Source organism: Mirounga angustirostris, unplaced genomic scaffold, assembly GCF_029215605.1.
Source record: "Mirounga angustirostris isolate CCGP_5_RB_7025 unplaced genomic scaffold, mMirAng1.0.hap1 SCAF_5, whole genome shotgun sequence".
NCBI classification, from domain to species: Eukaryota; Metazoa; Chordata; class Mammalia; order Carnivora; family Phocidae; genus Mirounga; species Mirounga angustirostris.
Window position 1 is genome coordinate 115,419,147 of NW_026991713.1, and position 20,312 is coordinate 115,439,458.

Genomic DNA, 20,312 nt, shown 5'->3' on the forward strand with positions numbered 1-20,312 from the left:
AGAGAGAATGAGAGAAAGCACATGAGAGGGGGGAGGGTCAGAGGGAGAAGCAGACTCCCTGCTGAGCAGGGAGCCCGATGCGGGACTCGATCCAGGGACTCCAGGATCATGACCTGAGCTGAAGGCAGTCGCTTAACCAACTGAGCCACCCAGGCGCCCTGCACTGTTTAATATTATCCCTATATTTTATTAATTTCCCACTTTAAAATTTTTTTCATAAGCTTTTAAAACAGTAGTAATATATCAGAACAAACTGAAGAAACTCTCGCTTGAAAGTCTCTTATTCAATTTTAGTTTTGTTTATATGACTACACTTTCTATTTTTATTCCAGGATATACACTGTGTTTAAAAGTTTTTGAATCCAGGGCACCTGGCTGGCTTAGTCGGTTAAGTGTCTGCCTTCATTGGGCTCAGGTCATGATCTCAGGGTCCTGGGATTGAGTCCCGTATAGGGCTCCCTGCTCAGCGGGGAGTCTTCTTCTCCCTCTCCCTCTGCCTGCCATTTCCCCGTTTGTGCTGCTCTCTGTGTCAAATAAATAAATAAAATCTAAAAAAAACAGTTTTTTAATCTATTGGAGTTTTTAAAAGATTCTTAAGATAAAGTATCTTTTCTCCATGTTTTATATTCCACTTACATTTCACTTTTTTTGCAAGTACTAATTGAATTAGTATTAAAATAGAAATAGCGCACAAGGGTTTAATCCCCAAACACATTTCATTCTAAGATGTTGCAATATTAATGTAGTATTTGAACCACTTCCCTCTCTTCACTCCCTAGAGAATGGTAAATAAATAGCAGAATGTTTCCCAGAGGTTGAAGAGAGAGCTTTCAAACATAAGTGTTCTTTACTGATAAACATAATTAAAAAGATTAAAGGCATGAACAGTGGCTGTGGAGAGAAGATGAGACTCTAGAAAACTTTTTCCCTCAGCAATTTTGGCAGTTTATCCACAGCTTCCCAAAGGTAATGGTTTGAAAAGATTCTATTCAAGCTGAGGGTTGTCCCCAAGCAAGACTGACTCAATGTAGGAACCTGGGATACAGGTTAATCAGCGAAAATCTGATCTTAAACAAAGGCCAGGGATTTTCATATTTCTACTATAATGTAAAACCGGAATCTAAATATCAATAATATGAATACATGCTAAGCAATTAAAAGTAAATTTAACAGAAAATTAAGGCTGCAAGCAGTTTCTCTTTACATCATCTGATTCATTCATTCAATTCTTCATTTATTTATATGCTCATTCACAGTCCATGTACTGAGCACCTCCCACGTTCCTTCTCACACATGCAAAAATCTTGCATAAAAACAACACAATTGATATTTTCTTCTAGTACCTTTCCAAAACACATATGGAGATGGAGTATGCATGAAAAGGAAAGTCAAGAAGGATCAAATATTACATTTGTCCCTCTCAAAACTATCTGACCTCAGGAGCCATCCAAAATGGCGTTCCTACGGATGTATTCCGACGGTGCCGAGTACCGGTGAGCTGTGCAGACACACCTGAAAGAAACAAGACTTCAATTCTTGCATTAATTACTCATGAAAAGAGACTCCAGTTGCAGTACATTTGCTTACAAACTATCATTAAAATTCTGTTCCCTTAAAGCTGCCATGGGACCTGAACTTCATATTTAAGTATCCTCAGTCAGGATTTCGTCATAGCCAAAATATAGAATAGTCCTCTAATTTTCTGTTTCTCATATCCAAATGTCTCCCTCCTAATTGCCCCATTCAAGTTTTATTCCCCTATCCTGACAGTACTCTGATCCTAATCACACTAATCTCTATTTTTTTGACCTTCTACATTTTTAACTGTCTATATTACATAGTTTGGCATGTAATTATTATTTGAATGATATGCCTCCTCCCCTCTCTCTTCCTCCCTCTGCTCACTACCAAATTCTGGTGAATTTCAGAATTTTTCTATGGTGGTACGCACAGAGTAGGTTACTTGTGAATGTGAATAAAATTATTTTCCATCACATGATCAACTTTGGACAAATCACACCTGCAAATTAACAGCATCTATTTAATCCAACAATGTAAATACAATCAGTTCTTTTCCTTTAGAGAGATTATAGAAGGAAGGACTATAATAAAGAGGTATAACCAAAATTTTCAATCTTGTCATCCCACTAATTACACCTGGTTAGATATAATCATAATTGATCCTTTAGAAAATTAGGAGTAAAGTCTCTCCTTGCATTTCACATTCCTGTTCCTCATGCAGGCAGGCCTGGCTGCCTCTGGCTGTCCAGTACTCTTCCCTTGACCTGCTCTGAACTTGATGGGTTACACCCAAACCATGGGCTTCCACTCCCTGATTTCCCTGTTTTGAAGATTTTATTTATTTTAGAAAGAGAGAGAGCGAGAAGGCGGAGAGGAAGAGGGAGAGAATCTCAAGCAGATTCCATGCTGAGCACAGAATCCAATGCAGGGCTTGATCTCACAACCCTGAGATCATGACCTGAGCTGAAACCAAGAGTCACACGCTTAACCAACTGAGTGACGCAGGTGCCCCCTGATTTCCCTGTTTTGAAAAGTACCTCCCAGGTGTCGCATTTATTTTAGGCTCTGGCTATTTATCTTATAAGCCAAGTAGGACAAAGGCATTAATTAAGATTTAAATTTGGATACATTTGATTCTTCCAAGTTGGCATTTGACATTTATCATGAAACTCAAAGGCTATATTCAGCCAAAAGTGTATTTTGGTGGTGGAAATATGCCTAAATATTGGTGGAATATACTTGGGCACAGGGGTAGGCAGTATGTTTCAATTCCACATTAATTGCATCTCACAATTGCATAAATGCATCTACCTATTCCACCGATGTATAGTATAAATCCTGTCCTAAACAGAATCTTCATCTATGGCCTTCAAATTCTGTCTTTGAAAAAGTTAATTATTTGACAGAGAAAAATATCCTCACTAAATAATTTTTTAAATTCAAGGGAGATGATCTAATCTGTGCTTGAAGATTGTCCCTTAAATATTTTCTAACAGTCTATCTGAAGAAAGAGCATCATCACTTAATAGCACATTTCTCCAGAATACACCCTCTACCTCCACCTCTACTCCAGGCATTTCAACCTTCAGAAAAATTAAATTTAAATCTAAACACTTCACATTGTCTTTTTCTATAAATTAAAAGTAGAAGTGATTAAGCTCAGATTTTATTATAGTATCAGAGTATTATAATTTATTTATGTAAGTGGGAAAAGTAAATGGATTTTATTTTATTTTTTTAAGATTTTATTTATTTGAGAGAGAGAGAGCATGAGCAGGGGGAGGGGCAGAGGGAGAGGGACAAGCAGACTCTCTTCTGAGCTTGGAGCCAGATGCAGTCTGATCCCAGGACTCCCAGATCAGGACCAGAGCCGAAGTCAGACACTTAAAACAAGTGAGCCCCACACGTGCCCTGCAAATGGATCTTAAAATCAATTCAACTTCAAATTGATTCTAAATTTACTAAGATTTATTCTAAAGGTATTTATTTACTTATTTAAACTTACCTTATACTTGATCCTTGTTGAACATTTTTGTTTCAATTTCATAAAGAGATTTTAAGAATTCAAATGTCATTTAACTGAAATGTGAAGGGAATGGGGAAAAAAAAAAAAAACACAACCAAGTAATAAAAAAAATAAAAAGTTTTGCTCCAGGCAGGAAAATGACCTTTTAGAGTAATCATGTGATACTTTTATTCTCTTTCTAAATATGAAGAAAAGATTATGTCACTAGAGTTGGCATTTCTTAGCAAACGGTCATGTCCTGGTGTCTGAATTTATAACCATGGATGGTTTGGAAAGGACCTTCCTGCCACACTCCACAGGAAATAAATATACATGGAAAGATACTGGAAAAAGGTTTTTTAGGGTGTGATATGTGACCCACAGTAGTCCATTCAGATTCTTTTTCTTGGAAATGTGAATCTTGAGTGGAGTGGACACTGAGGGAGGAGGTAATTAGAGCTAAGTCATCCAATGGCAGGGCTCTAAGGATGGGTCCAGGTGATGCTGCTCCTGAGGACCAGGGCTGCCATAGTCCTATTCCTAGGAGGCCAGATGGCTCAGGTTCTTTTCCCCCCTTGACTTTTTAAGGCTGTCAGTGTCGTTTTTAGTATCCTTGCCTGAGTTGGTCAGAGTTAGTTTCTGTTGCTTACAACCAAGGAACTCTAACTAATACAAGACCCAAATGATTTTACATATAAAGGAGCAAATTAATAAGGGTAATATTCAATAATGAGTTTACAAAGTCTAAGAGTCACTAGGTTTTATACTAATATGAGATTATATAATATTTATATGTTACTATGAGATTAAGAATTTTCTAGGGCAACATTTGGCCTCCAAACTCTTTAATCACACATCCCAAAGAAGAAACTTTTGAGCAAGCATACTCAATATAGATATAGTTATAGATATTCTCTATATATTTACTACTATATTAATTTATGCATTCTAAAGCAGATAAGGATAATTTTAAAGGATGAGATTAAATAATAGCTGTATTATGAATATGTCATAATTAGATACGAATATTTTTTTGCATCCCATGATGCCTTGCAAGCACCCTTGTATTGACACCCCCTTCAAAGACCACTGGTCAGAAGGCAGGAGTAATGAATTACAATGTTCTGAGGTCTCACATATCATTTAGTGGCTTTTGGGATCCTGCAGAAAGAAGGTTTTACACCTGGTTCCTGTATGGCAAAAAGACACTGCAAAGCTATAAACTGTATGGAAATAAGAAAAATGTAGTCCAGAATGTGAAGAAGAAAGTCTCAAATAAGTGAAAAAGGAACAATGCCACTAGGTAGAATAAGAAACTCTTGAGTTGGGATGCCTGGGTGGCTCAGTCAGTTAAGTGTCTGCCGTTTGCCTTTGGCTCAAGTTATGATCCTGGGGTCCTAGGATGGAGCCCTGCATTGCCTCGGGCTCCCTGCTCAGTGGGGAGTCTGCTTTTCCTTCTCCCTCTGCCCCTCCCCTCCACTTACACTCTCTCTTGCTCTCTCTCTCTCAAATAAATAAATAAAATCTTAAAAAAAATTAACACTTGACTCTTACAATATTGGATGATTTTCACATTAAAAACAAGATACATACACAACCATGAAAGAGTGACAGAAGAAGGCCTTTGCCAAATTTCATGTGTGTGTTGAATGTTTCTGCAATCTTCCTTAAACCTCAACATCATTTTACCAACACAACCAAATAGCTTTGGAGCTAGAAGGCCACTTAACGGTCGTAAAGTCTAACGTGTTCATTTTCAGCTTGGTAAACTTCAGCTGGAGATAAAAGTAAGTTTCCTGAGGACAAATGGCATTTTTATTTGGTGTGTATTCTCACAAGAAAAGTAGCTAAGAAGGTAGAAAAACGCAAAATTCTATTAAAAACGGTTGCCATAAATTACTTTAAAAGGCAACAGGAATCCAAATTATGAGTTCAGGAGCCCTAGGAAGTAAAGAAGATTAGGAAAATCATCTTGTCCAGAGAGGAAATAATGGAATAAGTCGCCAAAGTAAACAGTTATGTAAGCATCTCAAGGGAGAAGATGCTAAAAAGCTGGAAAATTCCAGGCAGAAAGTTGGGCTAGTGAGAGGCTATTGGAAGGAACAGGAGGCCAGAAGGAGATGAGGGTTGAACAGAAAACAGACTAGAGGAGAGGACAATGATCCACTGAAAGTCAAAGCCTCAGGAACATTAAGAGGTGTATGTTAATGGTTCTCTAGCCCTTTGCTTTGATTATATTGAAATTTTCATGCTGTTTCATGCCCTTCCAACAAGGCTTCCTGGGTTGTTTGATGGTTGTACAGCAACTCTGTTCCCTATTGCCTAAGTCCTGTTTTTAGGGAGAAAAACATGCCAAGAGGTCTCTGAGAGCCTTAGGGAGTCAGAAGAAACATTAAATATGTGGTTTCCAACATGGTTTCAAAAGACCAGACAACCTCGGGAAATTTGATTTGCTATAACCATATAGCAAAACCCCTGACATTTAAAGAGGGAAAAGGGAAGAGTATGGGATTTTGTTGTTCTTGCTAAAAATAAAATACTGCAGGAATGAGAATTGAAATTCTAAAGATACAGATTTTTTTTCAACAAGAAGAGGCCATAAAATTTATTATACCATCTGATATTCTCATTTTGTTGATGAAGTTAAGATAGTCTGAAGATTAATCTGGACATCTAGGGTACCCAGATATTTGGTCAAACATTATTCTGGATGTTTCTGTGAAGGTGTGTTTTGGATGAAATTAACTGTGAGTGAAGCAGATTATCCTCCATACTGTGGATAAGCCTCAGTCAATAAGTGAAGGGCCTTAACAGAACAAAGGCTGACCTCCGCTGGGTAAGAAGGACTTCTGCCAACAGCCTACCTTTGGACTCAAACTGGGTATTCAGCGTGCCAGCTTAACATCACATTTTGGAGTCACCAAGCCTCCATAGTCACATGAACCATTTCCTTAAAATAAATCAATCTCCTCTCCACCCCCCATCCCCAACCCACCATAGCTTGTTGATTCCAGTTCTCTGGAGAACTCTGGCTGATACAGATTTTGGTACTGAGAATGGTTCTTAGAGGAACAGAGTCTTAAAGATGAGTTTTCTAAATTGGTTCTGGGGTTTCTGAAACTGGCTTTCTAATCTGGTTATATCAGAGACATTAATGGCTCTATTTCCAGTAGTAAAGAACACTGATAGTACATGGCATGATGTGGCAAAAGAGGTACATAACTTACCAGCACTGCATACGTCTAATCAAACACTTATAAGAGGCATGATTCAGGGGCACCTGGGTGGCTCAGTCATTAGCCGTCTGCCTTTGACTCAGGTCATGATCCCAGGTCCTAGGATTGAGCCCCACATCGGGCTCCTTTCTCTGCGGGAAAGCCTGCTTCTCCCTCTGCCTCTCCCCCTGCTTGGGTTCCCTCTCTCACTGTGTCTCTCTGTGTCAAATAAATAAATAAAATATTTAAAAAGAAATAAAAAATAAGAGGCATGGTTCAGGGTGGTATCTTTGGACATTTCGTCAAACTAAAGAATATAATGAAATCGGCTTGTTTCTACTAATGTCACTGGACAAAGTGAGGGGAAAAAAAGGATGAGCTCAGGGATTCAAATTCCCATCTCCAGTGCTGCATAAATGCCCTGAAAGCTTCTAAGTGGGCCCTGAAAGCGACCCTGGGCTCCAGCTGATGCAGAGTTGAGATTATTGAAAGCCAAACCTAGAATCTCCTTATTAAGGGTGTGGGATGATGGTGGAAGGAGTAACTTGGATCAGGCTGAATTTCCTGATACGGACCCACTAAGCAGAGACTTTGCATTTAAGATTGCAAATGTTTAGAAAATCAGAAAGGGTTGGCTGGTTGGCTCAGACATGGATTTCTCATCAGGAAATTCATATTCACATAATGTTTTGCATATGGGGATATCAAAAATCTCCTGACATTCTTGTACTTAATATACCAAAGGACATTCAAGGTTATCTCCAGCTTTAGCTTTCAGTGAGTCTAAAGATGACACAAGGGAAGTGATTCTGTACAACCACTACTCCTATCCATACTAATGTGATTTCCCCTGGAAATCTGTCCTGTCTCCAGTCTACCTGGCACTAGATCTTTCCCTTTTTTTAATACTCAGCTCATACCTTGTAATGGAGACTGTGTAGTGCTTTCTCTAAAAACATCAAGATCACACTGCTCGATGCACACTCCTTGGCTTTGAACAGATAAACCACCCACCTTGAGCTGTGTCATGTGATTATGTATGACTTTGTATGTGTGTATACATGTATAGTATTGGACCTCAGTTATAGAGAGTTGAGTACAGTTGACCCTTGAACAATGCGGGGCCTAGGAGTGCCAACTCCCCACACATAGTCAAAAATATGCATATAATTTTTGACTCTCCAAAAACTTAACTACTAATAGCCTGCTGCTGACTGGAAAATTTACCCATAACATAAACAGTCAATTGCCACATATTTTGTATGTCATATATATTATATACTGTATTTGTAAGCTAGAGAAAAGAAAATGTTATTAAGAAAGTCACAGGGGTGCCTGGGTGGCTCAGTCGGTTAAGTGACTGAGTCTTGGTTTCGGCTCAGGTCATGATCTCGGGGTCCTAGGATTGAACCCTGCACCAGCTCCGTGCTGAGCATGGAGCCTGTTGGAAATTCTCTCTCTTCCTCTCCCTCTGCTCCTCCTGCCTGTGCTCTCTCTCTCAAATAAATAAATAAAATCTTTTAAAAAAGAAGAGAAATACACTTACATTACTATACTTATTACAAATAACCCATGTATAAGTGGATCTGCACAGTTCAAACCTGCGTTATTCAAGGGTCAACTGTATATAGAATACTCCTCATTTATGGTGCACTATCACTGATCTCTTATCTTTTCATTCCCTTTGATCCCTAATCACCTCTCCCATTGTCCTGTCTTCTCTTTCACCATAAAAATCTTCCTTTTGCTTGAAACTTTTCAGGAAATGAAATTTTAGAGCTGCAGACTAAGATCATATAATTTTAATCCAAAACACTTACTCCAAACTGGGGGTGCCTGTGTGGTTCAGTCAGTTAAGCATTAGACTCTCAATTTCTGCTCAGGTATGATTTCAGGGTTGTGAAGTCAAGCCCTGCATCAGGCTCCATGCCAAGCTTAAGATTCTCCCTCTCCTGCTCCCTCAGCTCCCTCCCCTCTCCCGAAAGAAAGAAAGAAAGAAACGAAGGAAGGAACGAAGAAAGAAAGAAAGAAAGAAAGAAAGAAAGAAAGAAAGAAAGAAAGAAAGAAAGAACAAAAGAAAGGAAGGAAGGAAGGAAGGAAGGAAGGAAGGAAGGAAGGAAGAAAGAAAGAAAGAAAGAAAGAAAGAAAGAAAGAAAGAAAGAAAGAAAGAAAGAGAAGAAAGAAAGGGAAAAAACTGAGGGAGCCAAGAGGTGATTCTTAAAAAAAATATAAGAAAAGTCCTCTTTGATTCACCTAAAGTCATCAGTCTATGAGAGGCATACCTGGTACTCTTATTAAAATTTCTACAGCTGCATTGAGGTAATTAGTTTGTTTTTATGTTGGATAAATCCCTAGATATAAAGTTTTCCTCTGTTGCCAAATAAAAACTCTTTCAAAACATCTGAAATCCATTCTTGACTTCATAATAGAATTTTTAGGTGTACTTCATGTAATTTAATTTCAACAATTAAAAACTAAAATTTTGACCATCTCTTGGAATATAGGGCCGTGCACATCCATAAGAAAACATGTTATCTAGAATATTTAGAAAATATCTTTGTCTTTCCTTTTCCATAACCCTCTTTTTAAAAATCCCTCTTTATTCACAGCTACTTGTAAAATGGGATAGCTTAGGTAGGCTTGTTTATACCATGTCAGCCCATTCCCTGGTCATGGCTAACTGGATCAAAGGAGGGTATCTGACCCAGCTTGTCCAACTGAACTCCTTCTCCTACTCCAAATTCCTTTTGCTTTGGGGTGCTAAAAATCCAGGCCAGGTTAGCTATTGGCACTGGACCACAGGTGATATAGGCTGAGAAGGCTGAGGCTGCTATTTTGAGTAGCCTTGATGGGCAACATGAAAACTTCAGAGGCTGGTCTGTAGATTCCCAGACAGAATAGAGATGAGAGATTTGATTTCTCCAGTGAGAGAGCAAGAGGCAGCAAGTGGTTGTGGTTCTTGCCTTCCATTCTTCTGTTGGTTCCAGTCCTCTGAGTCCTGTTCTTCTATCTGAGATTGCCCTTTCTGTCTTACTTTTTTGGAGCTAGTTTGGTTTTCCTGCCCTTACCACTAAAAGACCCTTGACTGCGGCATATAACATTACCTATGATGTTAAATAACTTAATTCAACTGTGGAAAACATTCAGTTTGGAATACGTAAGCCTATAGGTTTAGTTGGAATCACAAAGCCATAAAACAAACAGTCCATTTAGTCATGGTTCTGCGGTAGATAATGAAGGAATTACAAATGTCATTTCTTTCAAATAAAGGTCACCTCCCCAAAGTACAAAAATAAATTCTAGCTTAGTGAAATATTAGTTTTTTGTATAGGTATGATTATTCTAAAGCTCTGTCAACTTTTAAAAATGGTTCTTCCCCCTTGTTTTTTTTCCATTATTTCGTTCTATAAAGCACTAAATCTCACATTTTCAAGATTCATAACATCCAACTACCAACACACACATATATATACACATATACATATATATATAATATCTTTAGACATGTATACAAGTAGACGTCTTTCTACTTCCATGCTAAATCTCCAACTCTATTCCATAGTTTAAAAAGTTTTTTGATATAATTTCAACCTTAGAGAAAAGTTGGCAAGGGAGGTATAAATAACTCTTTTCCTTCACCACTGAAAAGTAAGTAGGCCATGGGATGCCCCCCTCAAAGACCTTAGTGTGTGATTGCTACAAACAAGGACATTCTCCTACATACCAACTGTACAACTAACAAAGTCAGGAGATTAAGACGGATACATTTCTACGATCTAATCTATAGACCCTATTCAAAATTCATCAATTGTTCCAAATGGGTCTGTCCTTACAACAAAAGGATCCAATCCAGGATCATGTGTTGCATTTAGTTGCCATGTCTTTTTAGCCTCCTTCAATCTGGAGGAATTTTTTAATCTTTCCTTGAATTTATGACCGTGACATTTTGTAGAATGTTCCTGAATTTGGATTTGTCACATATTCCCTCACGATTATATTTTTGGTGGCAATATCATGGAAATGATACTGAGGTCATCCCACTGCATCCTACCATATGGTTTGTGATTTTTACTTGCCCCATTACTGGTTGTGTTCACTCTGATCAATTGATTTAGTTTTGTCTGCCAGGTTTTGTCCTGTAAAGTTTCTTTTTTTTTTTTTTTAAGATTTTACTTATTTATTTAACAGAGAGAGAAAGAGAGAGATAGAGAGAGAGAAAGCACAAGCAGGGGGGAACAGCAGGCAGAAAGCCCGATGTGGGGCTGGATCCCAGGACCCTGGGATCATGACCTGAGCTGAAGGCAGATGCTTAACCAACTGGGCCATCCAGGTGCCCCTCCTCTAAAGTTTCTGTTTTTCTTTTGTAATTATGTATTTTATGAAGTATTTTAAGACTATGTAAATATCCTATTTCTAATCAAAACTTAACACACTAGTTTAGGATCCACTGAAATTTGGGGATGAATTAATTATTACTACGATGACTGCCAAATGATAATTTTAAAAATTTCATTATTTCTTCTGTATTTATCAGTTGGCATTCTTCTGCGAGGAAAATCTTTCACTTCTTTCCATTCATTTATTTAGAAATAAGTGCACAAGTATGGATTAATAGATTTCTATTTTATTTAAAGCGTTACCATCATTACTATCATTATTATCATTATTTTGATGCTCAAATTTTCCCAGATTTGCTCAGTGAGAATTCCTTTAATTTGGTTTCTGTGTCCTTTTGACATGTCTCCATTATTCTTTTAATATTTCCTTCCTTTTTGGCACATTAAGTACCAGGGTCATCTTATAGCCAATAAAATCAGCCTTTCTCCAAGAATCTTGGCTTCCTCTAACTTGAGACTTACATTTAAAAACCAAGAGCTAGGTGCTTGAAGGGTTTGCTCTTAGGGCATCAATGTCTGCTAGTCCTCTAGTGGAAATAACTAAGTAACATGCATGCATGCGCGCACACACACACACACACACACCATGCACGTTCCATTATATTTATTTTTATATTTGTCTCTATATTTTGAAAACCATGAGCTCACACTGATACCTCTGATTCTAATCTAACAGCGCTGGGGGTTCAGTTTTCTTCCTTTCCATATTTGTAATTCTTTTCTCTAAAATTAAGAAATGTGGCTCTCCTTGTTCTCATTATATTTCCTGATGGTATTAATTCCCCTTTATGTAACAATCTCTTGTCTCCATCTTGACCCCTACACAGGTGTCCTTCTTACCTAGTTCGGGCTCTGACAACCTGATGAGGGGTTATCACCATCTCCCCAGACAGATGCTCTCCTTGTCCCACCTGGGGACTCAACAATCCATGCCTAGCACTGTTACGACCACCCTCCCATCATGGACACCTTTCTCTCCCCTTTCAGGCCCAAACCACATGCTGAGTCACACCCCACACTCCTGTGCCTGCTCACTCCCACCAAAGGCTTTTTTTCTGAATGATTTGGGAAGAAAGGAAGGATTGACAGGAACTTCACAGTTTTTAAGTTCAGGTACGACTGCCTCACTTGATGCTAAAAGTGGGTTATTAAATAAATAAATCACAACTTCTCTTTGACCTACATTACTCATTGGGGATTTGGTCTAAAATTGGGCATGTGGGTAATAAGAGATTTAAAGCCATAAAATATTCTGTCATAAGAAAAATGTCTAAATAAATCACAAGAAGTACATTCTGTACTTTTGTATTGAAATGTTAATTATCCTATTAGAAATGAAGTTCCCCAGAGAGAAATCCATAGAAATGAGAACTGAGACTGCCCTTCAAATTTAGTCTCTCTTTCATTTTCCAGTCCAGATAAGGACTGCTTTTCCAGACATTAGCTGATTTGCCTAAAGGGGTTTACCTCCTGGGAGATCATATTATTTATTGATTGATTATATACTAGTGACTGCTAATGTATTTCATTTATAATGTTTACAAGCTCCCTTGTCTTTTTACTTTCTGAGGTGTCTGGGGGGTTTCTGTAAAAACATATCCATTTAACAACAACAAAAAAAGGTTTTCTTAAAGGCTGTATTCATAACTAGTATTAGCAAACTGAATCTTACTTTTAGTATAATTAAGTAGCTTGATACTTAAAGTAATACCAAATTTATTCCAGCAAAGGGCTACTTTCTATTTTTGAAACAAAAAGAAGCTATTTTGGGAACTCACATTTTCAGTATTTAGCAACTATTTTTAAAAATATTTAGTTACTGTTTATTAACTACCTACTATGTGTAGAACACTGAGCTAGTGAGAATACTATTTCATGATAATGGTAATAGCTCAAATTTTTTAAATGATAAAGTGTCAATAATTATACTAAGTAGTTTGCTTGTATCATGCCATTTATTTTTCACAGCATTCAACCATCTGAGGTAGAGAATATTCTTTTTCATACTTGTAGACGAGCATTTTGATGTCCTATGGAAAATCCTGCCTCTCATTCATTCACTCATTTGGGAGTATTTGCTGAGCGCTTTCAAGATGCCGATACCATGTTTGGCCCTAAAGACCAAGTGCTGGACCAGACAGAGACTGTGGCATCATGAAGCTTATAGCTTAGCAGGGAAGGGAGTCAAATTAAACATATGATTAAAATCAAGTGTGACAACTGGTTAGCTAAACAAAGTATGGGGGGTTGGGGAGGTACTCAGCCAGGCAAACAGAAGTTAGCTGGGTGCATGGGTGAAGGGAGGTTTCTCTGTAGGGAAAGCATCATGTCTGTAACTGGTCACAAAATTTAGTAACACTATACTAAGATACACAGAGAAATTGTAGTTTCTTCCTTTTGCCTCTGTTACGGCCTTTCTTTGTGCTCCTACCTACTGGTGGGGAAGGCAGTAAACCTTAGTCAGATCCAATAAAAAGAAATATCCAGTCTCTCTTGGATAAAAGTGCCTGCCCCATCTCTCAGATGGCATCCCTTCTCCTTCCTCCCTCCTGAAGATGGGACTGTGCGTACAGGATGAGGGATGGCTTAATAAGACCCTAGGGCAGGGAGAAGAGGGAGTGTCCTTGGGTGTGGTGGGTCTCTAGCTGCTGGGGCCACATGCCCGTGTGTCTGCCTGGCTGCAAGGCGCCCGACTGGCCTCCCACGCTGGTGCGGGCATTAGCTGGGCTTGTAGTCCACTCTCCTCATGCAGGCAGGGCACGCTGGAGTTCCTCTGGGCAGACTTGGGCTCACGTGGGCTTCAGCCGGAGCTGAGAACACTCTGAGGTCTGGCTGTGACTCCTATTCAGATCCGGCCCAGGTGATTCACTCTGTGCCTCACTGCCCATCCTGAGCAACCCCTCTAGGAATTTCCCAGATTCTTGGTGACTTTGGGGCTTCTGGACATTGATGGGAGGGTTTAGGGAAGCTCGACTTGAGTATTTCTTCTACTGAATCACTTTACATGTCCCGATGTAGATGACAAGGACGTGGCTTGGTCCACTCTGCAACGGTGGCCTCTCTGGAATGTGGATGACAATGGTGGGGAGCTTCTTCCTGCCCTCGCTGTCAGCTTCACTTTTGTAAAGCTCATCTCACTCTCCTGCCTCTTTCTCGGTTTCATCTTTCCACAATCTCCCTAGAATTGGAAAGTGTTCCCTCTTCTTCCTGTTCTCTCTTGTGTGAAACCCTCTGGTGTATCCCTGGAAATTTATTCTCTGTATGCTAAAGAGAAGATAAAACAATTTAGACAGACCTTTCTCAAGAGGTAGCCTGGGTCTTGCTACCCAGAAAATCATAAGGCAAAGGCCTACACAAGGGCTAGTGGAAGCCATTGACCAGAATACTGAGCAAGACAGTGCCAGGACCAGCTACGCTTTCCGAAAGGGTGCCCCTGGCTGCAGTGTGGAGAACGGGACCGGAAGGAAGGGAGGAAGACTGGATGTAGGGGTTGAGGGAAGGAGAAGTGCAGGAGGTCAGGTGGGAGATAGCGGCCAGTACTAGGGAGAAGCCAGAGAGATGGAGACCGGGGATACATGTAATAGAGAGACAGAACTTTGCGACTAGTTGTAGATGTGGGAGGCAAAGACGAAGGAAGACTCTTGGGATGAGCCTAAGATTTCTGACTTAAGCAACGAAACAGGACTGGTGACTTCTTCCAAGACAAGAAACTCTTGACATGAAGCAGATTTCTGGGATGGCTGAGGTGGTGGAGTTCCACTTGGACATTTTGAAGACTGGTAGCCATCCGGGCACAGTCCTTCGGGAGCCAATAATGAGCTTACTATTGATTTTGTGAGGTGAGAAATTCAAATAAAATGTATTCTAAAACACTACTCCCAGCTTCAGCCTTCCCCGAACATTTGATTTCAATGTTAAATGAGGACATCGGTTTTCAATGTATATGTGGCAGGTTGTGGCTTATCACATTTGACTCCTTCTGCCCTTGAGGAGATTCACTAGGCATGCACCTCCATCCCCAGGTTTTAATTCATTTGGAAACCTACAAATCGTTTTAGGCAAACTGAATCCAAGTCATCTTACCACAGGGAACAGAAATATAAGCATTATCTTCATGCAAATAATAGCATTTTAGTATCAGACACTGTGAACACACTGAGTAGGTGACTGGCCCTCTTTTCTAATTGTTGATGAAAATAAAGTCCGTAATTCATCCAAAACCAACGCCCTCATTTTGTCAGTTTCCCAACTTACGATTATTTACAAAGGTATCACATAAAAGTCCACTTTGTTATTTAGGTATATGTTTTTAATCTAGACTACTTTGGAGGGTGTCCCAGGAAGGTGCATTTCTCAAAGCTGCTGGTTTACCAGTTTTTCTTTCATGACTGAAGAGAACGGCCCTTCCTATGGAGCAATATAAAGCATTTTGTTGTTGTTCTTTTCCATTTCAGGCACAAGTTGGCTGTTAGTATCCTAACCCAGCCAGATTGTGCCAACACACAGCTCTGAACTCAACCAGCAACAGACTAGCTGCATCCCAATTGTTCATCAGAAATTCACTGTCAAGCTCACTGTTGCTCAGCAGTTTTCAAAAACTCAACTGAGGAAAAAAAAAAAAGGTGCATGCATGGCTGTTTGAAGAATATGCGATTCATCCATTCCTCTCCAGATGCTCTGAAATTCATTCTGGGGGTAAGCCAGATCCCTAGGGAGCTACACACTCGGATATTAAACTCAATTAATTTCCACCTTCCCTAAGCTTCAGTTTCCAAAATGCAAAATGAAGTAACATTCATTCATTCAACTATTACTCACTGCACTACTACACCCAAAGCATTAGGTCTACAAGATAGAGTAAGATGCAATTCTACCTCTGAAAGAGCCTATCTATCTTCCTAAGTATTTTTATCAAAGGATAAAGACCAAATAGATAGTGAAAATCCTATGTGATAAACACAAAAAGGGAGAAATATAAAGGGTAAAGAAGCACAAGGAGGGACACCTTCCCCAGCCAGAGTAAGGGAAAGGTGACTGAAGGACACTTGACATGGAGACGTTCTAGAATAATGTGGCCCACCGTCCCAGGAGCAGTGCACTCAACAGGAATCCAATGAGAGGAGGTGTGGAAGGACATTGTCATACCGCTAAATAACTGCCCAGATGAACAGGGAACGTATCAGTTATGGTGCCTTTGGCTATGACACAGAAACCCATTTGGCTTAGTAAATATGGAAATTTATTATCTCACATGACAAAAGGTCCAGAGAGAGGGCAGGCGCCGGAATCCATTGATTCAGTGGCTCAGTTCTACCACTGAGGACCCTCGTTCTTCCTGCCTCTCAGCTCCACCTCCCAGGGTGGCTCTCCTCTTGGGATAGAGCAAGGGGGCTGCAGCACGTTCACGCATGGCAATAAGACAGACAGGGTCCCAAGAAAGAAAGAGACCACCTCTCCCTGTGCCTCCTTCTTACGACAGGAACAATTTTCCCAGAGACCTTTGAAGGTTTCCCTTCATGTCTCGAAATCTTGCATTTGGACACATGCCCATTTGTAAAGCAACTAATAAGGGCTGTGGGACTATCACGTAGGCTTAGTGTCAGCATCTGGGGTGCTGTCTATTTCAGACCATCAACCCGCATACTGCTACAGTGCTGTGAGCACAGGCTCGCTGGCTTGAAAAGAGTCACTTTTCCTTCTGGGAATCTCTCACTGACCAAACTTATAAGAAAAATCCCTGCACTTTCTTCCCTCAGTGGGATACTGTTTTTTCTCCACTTTCAATGCCTAGAAAGCGAGGCTGAGGGCTCATTTTGCAGCCCAAACTCACGCATTTCAAGCCACACTTACCAAAATCTACGAGTTTGATTCCACCCTCAGTGGTCAACAGAATGTTATTTCCTTTTACATCACGGTGGATGGTTTTGTGGTTATGCAAATGCTGAAGGCCCTAAGGGGTGGGAGATATAGAATGACTTTTAAAGAAAGCATCAAACAAACAAGTATTTTTCAGAAGGGTGCGTTTGTGCAAAATCAATCGGAAATACTGGTCAAAATTAACATTCAAACATTCTTAAAATGTTTCACATTGAATTAGTCAAATCAAAATACCTCATTTCCACTTTGGACTTTATAAAAATTCATAAACGAGAGCATCCCCTTCCTTAACTCTTATCAAATACTTCATTAAAAACATGTTGATCTCAGTGGATGAAACATTCTGTCTACTTATTTTAAATAATGGCAAATAAAAATCTATTAATAAAAAGTACACATTATCTGCCTTCATCACAATCAGTCTCAGAAATATAGGTGGGACATCAGAACTCAGGGTTCTGCTGACACAAAGGAGGGTAGGTGTCTTTTTTTTTTTTTTTTTAAGATTTTATTTATTTATTTGAGAGAGAGAGAGGGGGAACACAAGCAGGGGGAGCGGGAGAGGGAGAAGCAGGCTTCCCTCCAAGCAGGGAGCCCGATGCGGGGCTTGACCCCAGGACCCTGGGACCATGACCTGAGCCGAAGGCAGATGCTCAATGACTGAGCCACCCACGCGCCCCTTGGTTTCTAATAAAACAAGGAATTAGTAACGCTAAACATTTCAGATTTTGCATATACTCTTGCATCAATCAATACTAATGTAGTGATATTTTTCTAAAATTAGGATCCATGTTTTTTATTGAACTAGGACTACCTCATAATTAATGCATGAACAATTTAAATTACCTTACCAATAGTGCTTCATGTAAAATATAGGCAATTATGGGTTCACTCATTCTTTTGCCCTTCTTCAGAAATCCCTTCACAAGATCAGCCACTGATCCTCCATTGCACAGCTATAAGGGAATATTCCAAGATATTAAAATGGATATGACATTTTAAGTACTTGCTCTAAAAGGTTTTCTAAAAACATTTTTTTGAAATTGTTCCGATTTTTTGTTTCAAACGATTGCTCTCATCATCTTTATGGCTTCATAAATGAAATGAACAAATAAAATGTACTAACGCACAATTAATTATTAGAAAACAGTTTTCATGTGAGTTACTTTTTAGAAGAGACCCTGGAGAAGCCCTGGGCTTGATTTTTAAATTCAAGGAGAATAATTATGATTCCACAAATTAGTCCCCAATTTTAGGATCTAGGGCTTAAAAAAAAAAGTATTCTTGATTTCTGATTGTTTAATTAATAGTGCAATAAGATTCTATGACCTCAATACAAGGCTACATACTATTTTGTACATGCATTCACTTAAAAACAAGCCCCCTTTGTGGCAAAATTTCAGAATGCATTGAAATAAGGACTACAAACATTTCAGAAAACTGTTTTAAACATCATGCTTCTCAGGCTCTTTAGCTTCTTCCCGCCCCAACACCACAGAAGTAGGGGAATCTAAGTGAAAAAACAAAAGGGAAGACCATGGTAGGGAATTTTTCACATGCACATTCTCCAAAGTTAGGTAACATTAAATCCCACAGAAAACTTTCAAAAGAGCAGCAGATTTGCAGAACAGAGAAGCACCAGAGAGGGGCGATAATTAGGTAAATGGTCCCGGTGAAGCTTGGACCCCGTGAGTATTGATCTATTAATCTCTGACCCTTTAGTCTCTACCTTCTGCCCTGATTCTCCTCTGGGGCTCTGGTCCATGGTCTTACCCTGACTTTTCAGCCTTCTCTCCTGCCTGCCTTTGTTACCCACCAGGGTAACAGGAGCTAAAAGCCATAATTTCCATGACTTTATTAAGCTAAATAGAGGCAGAGAAAATCGGCGAGAGGATGTAAACTCCTGGCATCCTAGTTTGAAATACTGAACACATTTTCTCCCAAAATTTTCCTAACATGATAATTCAATTGTATTGGATGCCCAACACTTCTGATACATTATGGATTAGGTAATCATAGCTCAGATGTGTTGAGCACATACTTTGTGCCATGAACATTTCTAATCCATTCACACGAGTTATCTCTATATCTCGCCTCTCCCTCAGTAGGTATTATCATCTCCATATTAAAGATTGGGAAAGTGAGACACAAAATGATAAAGTAACTCTCGAAAGATCACACAGGAGTGACAGAGCTAAGATAGGAACTGGGACAGTGTGATTCTAGAATGGAGCCTTCACACTTAACCAATTTGCAGCTGATGCCTTTCTACATTCAAAGAAAACTTCTTTCAGCTTATAGAGGTGCAGTCCCAGCATTCCCAAACTTGCATTTTCTTCTGCATCAGAAAGAGGAATACTATTTCGCTGGACAAACAGAAGACTCTTGCTGTCCATGCAACAGAGAACAGGGTCACGCTGCCCCCATTGTGGCCTAGCATGATTGGTTCAAAGAATTACTCAAAATTGAAAAGAAATTCAAATTTCTTTAAATTGCATGGCACTTATTTCAAAGAACCAAATTTTAGGGGTACCGGGGTGGCTCAGTTGGTTAAGTGTCTGACTCTTGATTTCGGCTTAGATCATGATCTCGGGATCGTGAGATCAAGCCCCGCATCAGGCTCTGCTCTAGGCATAGAACCTGCTTAAGATTCTCTCTCTCCCTCTCCTTCTGCCTCTCCCCTGCTCATTCTCTCTCTCTCTCAAACAAAACAAAACAAAACACCCAAATTTCAGGGCCAGTTTTAAAATATCTAAAAATCACCATGGGGAGACTAAGTGTCCTTTCCAATTTCTCCAAAGTGTGGCTTCTTTTTGGCTGCATCTTCTGGGGTTGATTGTAAATGCAAGAGGAAATGGCTGGAATGTTAGGGGAGGGATAAAGGAACCCTAAAGAATGTGCAGGAAATAAAATAAAAAAGGAGCTACAGGAAGAACTAATGCAGTCCTGTAATTCACACTAAGCAGTTCAAATTTTACTTTCTGTAGTCAATTTTTATTTCAAACAGTTGTTTTTCCCATCTAGTAAAGTTTAGAATACAGAATTCTTTGTAATAAATTCTTCACTTTGTTTTTTAAAGTAAGGTATATTGAGATACAATTTACATACAATAAAATTAACACAATTTAGCTGAAATTCTGAGTTTTGACAAGTGCATTCATCATCTAACCACTACCACAATCCAGATATCGAACAAATCCAGGACATAAAAACCTTCCTTGTGTTTCTTTGTAGTCAAACCTTTCCCTAGCCCTTGGAAACCACTAATCTGTTTTCTGTCCCCATTTGCAAGACTGT

At 39.4% G+C, this 20,312-nt stretch overlaps 1 protein-coding gene across 1 annotated transcript in view; it reads right to left on the reverse strand.

Annotated features, from left to right (window-relative positions):
• MYO3A (myosin IIIA) overlaps positions 1–20,312 on the reverse strand; it is a 221,124-nt gene that overhangs the window by 177,217 nt on the left and 23,595 nt on the right. The window contains exons 3-5 of the mRNA XM_064590361.1: positions 17,867–17,971; positions 16,989–17,088; positions 1,436–1,512 (exon numbers count right to left, since the gene is read on the reverse strand). Of these exons, the coding sequence (XP_064446431.1) occupies positions 1,436–1,512; positions 16,989–17,088; positions 17,867–17,971 (282 nt within the window). The remainder of the gene's footprint in view (positions 1–1,435; positions 1,513–16,988; positions 17,089–17,866; positions 17,972–20,312) is intronic.